General features: G+C 36.5%; 2 protein-coding genes across 4 annotated transcripts in view; both read right to left on the reverse strand.

Moving 5' to 3' along the window:
• Positions 1 to 20: 20 nt before the first annotated feature.
• LOC116132601 (pentatricopeptide repeat-containing protein At2g21090-like) lies at positions 21 to 1,825 on the reverse strand. Its single transcript, XM_031418262.1, has one exon. It carries the CDS (start codon positions 1,724 to 1,726, stop codon positions 152 to 154), a length of 1,575 nt encoding a protein of 524 aa, XP_031274122.1. The 5' UTR covers positions 1,727 to 1,825; the 3' UTR covers positions 21 to 151.
• A 148-nt stretch (positions 1,826 to 1,973) lies between these two features.
• Positions 1,974 to 8,014, reverse strand: part of LOC116132619 (long chain acyl-CoA synthetase 1) — a 12,364-nt gene continuing 6,323 nt past the window's right edge. For all 3 annotated transcript variants that reach the window (XM_031418284.1, XM_031418286.1, XM_031418285.1), the window contains 14 exons: positions 7,021 to 7,097; positions 6,868 to 6,907; positions 6,695 to 6,789; positions 6,027 to 6,194; positions 5,596 to 5,706; positions 4,772 to 4,859; positions 4,595 to 4,661; positions 4,380 to 4,455; positions 4,100 to 4,217; positions 3,450 to 3,695; positions 3,229 to 3,368; positions 2,952 to 3,134; positions 2,387 to 2,506; positions 1,974 to 2,270 (listed from right to left, as the gene is read on the reverse strand). In XM_031418284.1, the coding sequence (XP_031274144.1) occupies positions 2,223 to 2,270; positions 2,387 to 2,506; positions 2,952 to 3,134; positions 3,229 to 3,368; positions 3,450 to 3,695; positions 4,100 to 4,217; positions 4,380 to 4,455; positions 4,595 to 4,661; positions 4,772 to 4,859; positions 5,596 to 5,706; positions 6,027 to 6,194; positions 6,695 to 6,789; positions 6,868 to 6,907; positions 7,021 to 7,097 (1,577 nt within the window). In that variant the 3' untranslated portion in view covers positions 1,974 to 2,222. The remainder of the gene's footprint in view (positions 2,271 to 2,386; positions 2,507 to 2,951; positions 3,135 to 3,228; positions 3,369 to 3,449; positions 3,696 to 4,099; positions 4,218 to 4,379; positions 4,456 to 4,594; positions 4,662 to 4,771; positions 4,860 to 5,595; positions 5,707 to 6,026; positions 6,195 to 6,694; positions 6,790 to 6,867; positions 6,908 to 7,020; positions 7,098 to 8,014) is intronic.

Raw genomic sequence — 8,014 nt, forward strand, 5'->3', positions numbered from 1 at the left:
GAATATTCGGGACATGCATGAGAAAGTAAGACTTCATTACTTTGGTAATTTTATTACAAGCACCAATAGAATGCAAGTAAAAAGTATGACTTCGCAAATAGTAGATGCGATGTCGCATTCTCCTTGGAATGGAGCAGTGCGCATTGGTGTTCTACATTTCAAGAAAAGGAGATTCGACCCAACTACCTGCCTTCTGCTTGCGAACGCGCTTCTCATTCAGCATTTTTCTCAACTTAACAACAATATTCCATGCCCCGTTTTCACCATGAATCCTGGTCAGCATTGAATACACTGCAGGGTGGTCTTTTTCAAGTCGGGAAATTCCCTCTGCAGCCAACTCCCCCAGCTTTATATTTGAATGAAGGCCACAACCTCCAAGTAATGCACCCCAAATTACCACGTCACCCTCAAATGGCATTTCTTTTATCAATTTCTCTGCTTTGTCCAGTTGACCAGCTCTGCCATAGAGGTCCACCATACAAGCATAATGCTCTGCCTCAGCTTGGATTCCATGCTTTGTCTCCATGGAATCAAAGTGTTTTTCACCTTCTTCAACTAAACCTCCATGTCCACATGCAGATAACAAATTAACAAATGTAACTTCATCTGGCTTAACACCCATTTTTTTCATTCTCTCAAACTCCTCCAATGCTCTTTTTCCAAGCCCATGCCTGCCATAACCTCCTATCATTGAATTCCATGATGCCAAATTCTTCCTCTGCATCGACTCGAAAACATAGAATGCTGCATCTATGTCCCCACATTTTGCATACATATCAACAAGCGATGTAGACAAAATCACGTCCTCCGGGATACCAAACTTCATAATGCTTGAATGAACTTGCTGTCCCACAAGAAGAGAACAACAACCTGCACAAGCATCCAACACACTTGAATACGTAAACTTATTAGGCATTGTATCCGATTTCACCATCAAGACAAACAGCTTCAATGCATCAACAAATCTTTCACTTTGTACATACCCACTAATCATCACAGTCCATGAAATGACATTCTTTCCAGTAATCTTATTGAATATGGACCGAGCTTTCTTAATTCTCTTATTCCTAATATACCCATTAACCAAAGTAGTCCAAGAAACAACATCCTTCTCTGGCATCGTGTCAAAAGTTTTCTGAGCCTCGTGCATGCACCCTAACTCCATGTATCCCGAAACCAACGCATTCCACGAAGTAACATCTTTATTCAAAATTTCATAGAACGCTTTACTTAATCCCACGCCATCCCCCGAGTTTGCATAGGCTTTCATCAATGCCGACCCAACAAACACGCTTGCATTAAGCGCCAAACAAATAATACGTGCGTGAATTTGAGGCACCAAAAGCTTAAGCTCCGTGTTCAAGACCGCGCTAAGAATGATAGACAATGTATACTCGTTGGGCTTCAGACCAGCTCTTTCCATTTCTAAGAAAACTTGACAGACTTTTTCTGGGTTTTTGGCCTGGTTTAAGCCTGACAAAATGGTATTATATGAAACTATGTCTTTTGCCGGCATTTTATCGAATAGGCTTTGGGCTTTAATAATTTGGCTGTTTCGTAGGCATTTAGAGATGGTTCTGTTCCATGAAACAACGTTTTGTAATGTGGTGGTCTGATCAGTTAGTCTATTAGTATTGATTTGGTGATTGGGTTTGAGATTGGCGGTTGAAAACGTAGACGTGTGGATGTAGTGGCAAAATGATGAATGGCGATTGAACCATCGCATTTTCTTTGATGGGGCTTAAACCAAATGGAACCAAATGGCGTCCTCTCTGGTTATGAAGACTTGCTTGCCTAGTTGCAACTTATTGACGAGGGTTTATCAAATGCGTTTTACTTTCTGATAAACTTATATATTATTAGGTTTTTCATCTATTATTAGGTTTTTGTAGTGAATATTTTATTCATAGTTTGCTCTAGTTGTTCTAGACAATAAATTTGAGCATGACTAGGTCTAGGTTTAAACTTTTCTGAATACGAGTTTTCAGATGACAAGGAAAAAAAAAAAAAAAAAAGAGTTAGGTTTAAAACATAACCCAATTAAATAGCAGATCAGCTGAATGTCCTGTGCATATAAGCATTCGCCAAAAGGTTTGAATACCCAAATGAGAGCTGTTTCTACCTTTTATTTTTCTAAAAAAGTCTCTTATTGAAGAGCAGTTGGAAACCAACCCCGTGCATAGCACTATCTTGACTCAGACATTAGCTCTTAACATTATTCATCAGCGTCTTCCTACAGCCAATTTCCCGTAGAGTTCATCAATTTCCACCTGCAAAATGTTATAGGTAATTTGTCAACTCCTTAACCACTGTTTAAGAATATGATAAGTTCAACCAATACTTGAGAGAAGCTGGAGAAGCCCAACAAGAGAGCAATTCTTACAACCTGATAATGATGGCGCAACTTGTTTCTTCTTTTCTTCAATGTGGCAGTCACCAGATCCCTTTCCATGTCAAAGGGATGAGGATCCAGAATGAATCCTTTGATGTATTCAAAGCCCCTGAGCTGGACGTTTACCAACAAAAAGAGAAAAGAACAACAACAAAAAACCTATTAGCAGGATTGAAGAATGGCCGATATATTTCACCTGTAGACTGTAGTTAGTTAGAAAGTTCATCCTAATTATGACATTTGTATGGTCGCCAAGGAGGTAATGCAACACAAATTCAGGTAATAGGGTGGTTTATGCTGGTTGCTTTTCAATCGTATCATGTATGCTTACTTTTCAATCTTCACATATTTATGTATGCAATTTGCATTCTAACTATTTGTAGAAAGAATTCAAAGAACAAGTTATTTTGGAGCGGTAGAGGTTGATTTATGGATCAGGTTCTTTGATTGAAGCTTTTAACTCAAGCGCGTCCAAGTTTCAATATCAATAGGATGAAAAAGTAAAAGAATTCTTTAAATCTAATAAAAAAATAGCCAGTCAAAAACCCAAAACAATTACCTTCTTTTTCTCAGCTGCACAGTTTAGCTCTGAGAGGACATAATCCTTTAGCTGATCAAGAGAACAAAGTTCCGAGAATGAAACCATATGCCCCTTTGAGTATGCCCACTTTTCAGTGCTTTCTTCATGTGGCACAACTACTGCTACTAACATTGACTTGAAGCTGTCTCCGTAGACCCAGATCTTAAAGAAAAATATGAAAAAACATGATTAAACTACCAAGAGCAAAGTAATAACCAGAACACAGTGCTTTAAACTAATGAGAAAATATGATTACATCTTCAACAATAGGAGCTATGTTGTAGACATTTTCCAAATATTCAAGAGCCACATACTCTCCTTGGGATAGTTTTATAAGATTCTTTTTCCTATCAATAATCTTAACAACTCCATTTGGAAGTATCTGACCAATGTCCCCTGAGAATGCCAGAGAAAAATAAAATCAGAATAAAATCAATTTTGAGGAATTCTGTTTGACGAGAAATGTAAGTGATCAACCTGTATGAAACCACCCATCTTTAATAGCTTCTCTTGTGAGTTCAGCATTTTTGTGATACCCAGCAAACAGAGTCTTGCCTCTCACGCATATCTCACCAGTCGGAGGATCAGAAAGAGGATGGTAGCCCATATCTGGGACTTCCTCCAGGCGTAACTCATTGTACACGGCTACTGTACCAGCAGCACCAACCATGCACATTTCATCTGGAAATCCAAGAGTAACCGGCCCACAAGTTTCTGTCAATCCTGGAGAAGCCACACTGAATATTAAAAGGTGTACAAAAAAAAAAATTAATTAATTAATTAATTAAATGGGATCAACCCTCACTCTGTAAAAGAACTTGAATGAATTAACTGAAAACTATGCTATCATAAAAAATTAAGATTCGTTTGTCTTTTAGTTAAAACTTGTAACATGAAGACTCCAGTAAAACTAGCAAACTATTGTGGTAATTTTAGCTTAACAGTAAAGAGCTTAAAGAGATCCGCAGCCTTTGTCTGAAATAACAATAGAGCCCATAGTATAACTCCATTCAAAAGGGTGTGAAAAATTCCATGTCGTTTTTTTGAATTATATTTTAGCTCACAATTGTTTCTATGTCCTCCCATTCTTCTATGTCCTAGCTGCTGCTACATGCAGAGATCTTTACCATAGCCTTGGACTAGAAAGGCACAGCAAGTAACCCGTAAGAATTCTTCCACCTCAGTGCTCAAAGGTGCACCACCACATACTACCAGTCGAAGGCGACCACCTAACCTAGCTTTAACCTGAAAAAAAACATATTAGACAAAATGCATTTTTAAAGTAATCAGGGAAGTCAATAATGTGGGAGGATTGATCCATGTTTTAAATTCTGCTGTAACTAGTTATCCAGCCAGACGATCAGTTCTGAAATATAATAAGTAGTAATTTACGAGATAAACTACAACCTTCCTGAAGGCTAACAAATCTGCTAAAGGTGACGCATATTTCTGCTTGTACCCCATATTCATCCAACCAAGTTTGCTGCATATCAACGGAGCATATATCAGCATCATAATTATGATCATGGCACAGAAGGTACTTTTTTTCCAATTAATTTCAAGAGAAAGAAAACTATTGTGGCTTGAGGAAAAATAATGAAATACAATGAAGAGCATCTTACTATTTGTAGAGAGCATCAAAAATTCGCCTCCGCAGAGGTCTGAGTTCTTCCAATGCTTTCTGTATGCCTGAGATAAAGAAAAAAAACCTTGAACCAGTTACGACTGACGAAATTCAGAACTAAGGAAAATTTCAGTGTTTCTTCTCGTATGATTGATGAGCAGCTAAATTTCCCTGCCTTCATGAATCTTTTCAAAGACTCGAGGCACACCAGCCAGAAGTGTTGGCTTCAACTCCATCAAATCATCCTTCAAAGCATTCAAATCCTTGAAAAAGAAAATGAACATTAATTTCAAGAAAATATTATGAGTAATGGAATATATATGCATAAAGCACTACAAAACATCAGTTATATATAAAGTATGAAAAGAAAACGTGATCTGAAAACAGCAGAAGTCTAACTATTTCTTAAACAAGATGCCAAGCAAACGCTATAGTAAGTGCAAAAAATCTTCAAGATTTTGCTTCTGAGTTGTTTCCTTTTTGTTTACTCAACCAAACATTAGAATATTGATTCCCCTCTCCCTCTCTCTCTCTCTCTCTCTTTTTAAAATAACTTTTCCCCTCATATTGTTGGTTTTGCTAGAGAATAAAGAAGAAAAACTGATGATAGAGAGAGAAACGTAGGCTGGAATTCATGCTCTGTTTTTCATTCAAAAAACAGGGACAATTTTATACAAGAACCTGCTACTGTTTCACGTAAAGTTTTGCAAATTTAAAATTTAAACTAAGCACTTCAACTAATGCAGGTACAAACATATCAAATACAATATTTAAACAAACCTAATTCACCTAAACACATCACCGAAACCTTTCTAAAACAGTGACAAAAAAAAAAAAACTTCTGCATGCACAGCGGAAGTTCAAACGGTGGCGGCAAAACATGTAATTTTTATTTTCTGTCAACTTTATCATTTCCAGCATAATATCACAATCTTCAACACATATCTACTCAGAATGAAACAGAGTTCTAAAATGAAGAAGAGAGTTCAAGTAGCATACTCCATGATAATAACCAACAGAAGCACCCTTTCGGAAAAAGTATTCCTCGATCATGCGGTCAAGGATATGAGCAAGAGGTAGGAAAGACAGATACACATCATCCGGCGTCATCTAAGAAAATTCATAAAATAATATCTCAGGATTCCAAAAAAAAAGAAAAAAAAGGAGAACAAAAGACTGATTGTATGAACATATTCCAACGTCAATGCAGATTGTTATTATGAAAAAACAGATATCTCAAATTTTTGCCTGGAAAGAGAATACTGAAGAAACCATTGAATTAACATTTTTTGTAAAAAGAAAAATTGGACTGATGAGGAGCTAAATAGTTGTACAGTGTTCACATATCAAAAAAGAAAATGGTTGAAACTTGAACAATAGGAAATCATATCATTGAAAAAAATGTATTGGAGGTTTAAGATTACAATCACCTTGTCTTCAAATTGTTCCATAAAGAGGTCAATCCCTCTAACAAATGTGGAAATTGTTTCATGTGTTAGGACAACTCCTTTTGGATCTCCACTGGTGCCACTTGTATACATAATTGTGCAGATACTAAAGGGCTGAGGCGGCAAAATCTCTGATGTATTTTCTTTCCCCTGTGAGAAAGATGAATCACAACAGAGAAAGATGGAAGTGACAACAATTAAATTTGTTCCACACAAACAAAAAATTAATAAATAAAACTAAAAAAACAGTTCTTTCCTAGAATCATGGAGTGAAAGCATATTCCCCAAGTTAATTATCAATTATTCTACACTTTGGTGGTTTGGTAAGGGAGTTCTTCTGCAACTTGTAGACGGGAAAAATGGCATTCAGTAGGATATTGTATGATGTAATAAGGGCTCTATAAAACATAACATCAAGCAAAAATAAAGTCCACCAATATTAGAATCTAAAATTGAATGCAAATATCACTATAATGGTCAATAAATTTAGGATGGCAATGCCTTGCTTCAAAATAATAAGAATAAAAAGAAGGGAAGAAAATCTCTGTTGATTGTCTGTTCTTTCTTCACCATACACCATGGCTGTACACAGTCAGAGTTTACTTCCACATTTTACAGTAATCAGATAAATAGAAAATTTAACCACTAACCAAGTGGAGGAACTCATCCCATGAGTATGATTTAACCCCAGTGCGAGCAACCTTTTCTTTATCCTCCTCAGCCAACGAGGTGAAGCAAATAATTGCTGCAACCGCAAGCAAAGCTCAGAAAAAGTGCATTCTAGCAGTTACCGTAAACAAAAAATCCAACTAGTCATTCTCACTTTTCAGCCGTTGAGCAGATCCACAGTCAGGACTCAGTAGCTGCATTTACAAATATAAGGATAAATCAGAACAATCTGCTACTCGTAGAATTTAAAATCACAAGTAGAAGCACATTATTCAACCAAAAAACAGATAAATATATTAAATCTTACTTCTTTAGCTTTCTTGTCTTGGACAAAAACAAAATCAATCTCCGCATGATCTATGATAAAATTTACCGCACCAGGCCCTGCATCCAAGACGACCCATAAAGAGTTCAATTAAACTGCTAAAAGCCAACGAACTGGCTCAAAATTTATCCATAGTTGCTGATCAATTTGAGAACTAATAAAACTAAGGTGTCCAGCCATTTCACATGACGAAAATCCTTCACATGTTGAAGACCAACCCCAGTGGATTACAGAACCCAACCAATATTTTGATTTCAGCCCAAGGAAAATAAAAGCCCAAACCATTTTATCTTAGTCCAAAACAATAGAAACTTCTCAATAAATGTGGAAGAAATATATTTTTTAGAAAATTATAAAAGGATATAGAAAATAGATTTTTTAGGAGAAGTGTGTAGAATGTGATAATAATGTGTGGTTATAATTATTTCTTAATTTCATATTTATGTGGTGTAGATTACATGGTGAGGACTATAAATACACTTCCTTGCATTTGGGTTAGGTATCCTCTAAAAATTAAGTCTTTGTATTCTTAGTTTGAGTGTGAATTGTGAGCTTTCTTTTTAGTGTTTGTATTTCTCTTCAAATTGTGAGTGATTTTTGAAAAGTGTTGTAGTATCTTTTATTGTGGGTATAATACAAGTAATTTGTTTACTTGTTTGGGTCCAACATTAGTAAGTTTAGAGTTGTGTACTCTAAATTGTACTCATCAATTGGTATCAGAGCAGGACGATCAAAGATCGTTTTTGGTGGAGTTATCTTGAGTCGTATGGAGTTTGGTACTCTGCAAGTTTGTTAGTGAAGCTTGTTCGGTATAGTCGAAGTCCTGCCGGCACGATGGGTGACCTTCAAGTAGTTGGAGGAATCAAGAAGCTCAACAACAAAAACTACAACACGTGGGCAACATGTATGGAGTCTTACCTACAAGGTCAGGACCTTTGGGAGGTTGTCGGTGGTGATGAAGTTACACAACTGGCGG

Source organism: Pistacia vera, unplaced genomic scaffold, assembly GCF_008641045.1.
Source record: "Pistacia vera cultivar Batoury unplaced genomic scaffold, PisVer_v2 Contig256, whole genome shotgun sequence".
NCBI lineage: Eukaryota > Viridiplantae > Streptophyta > Magnoliopsida > Sapindales > Anacardiaceae > Pistacia > Pistacia vera.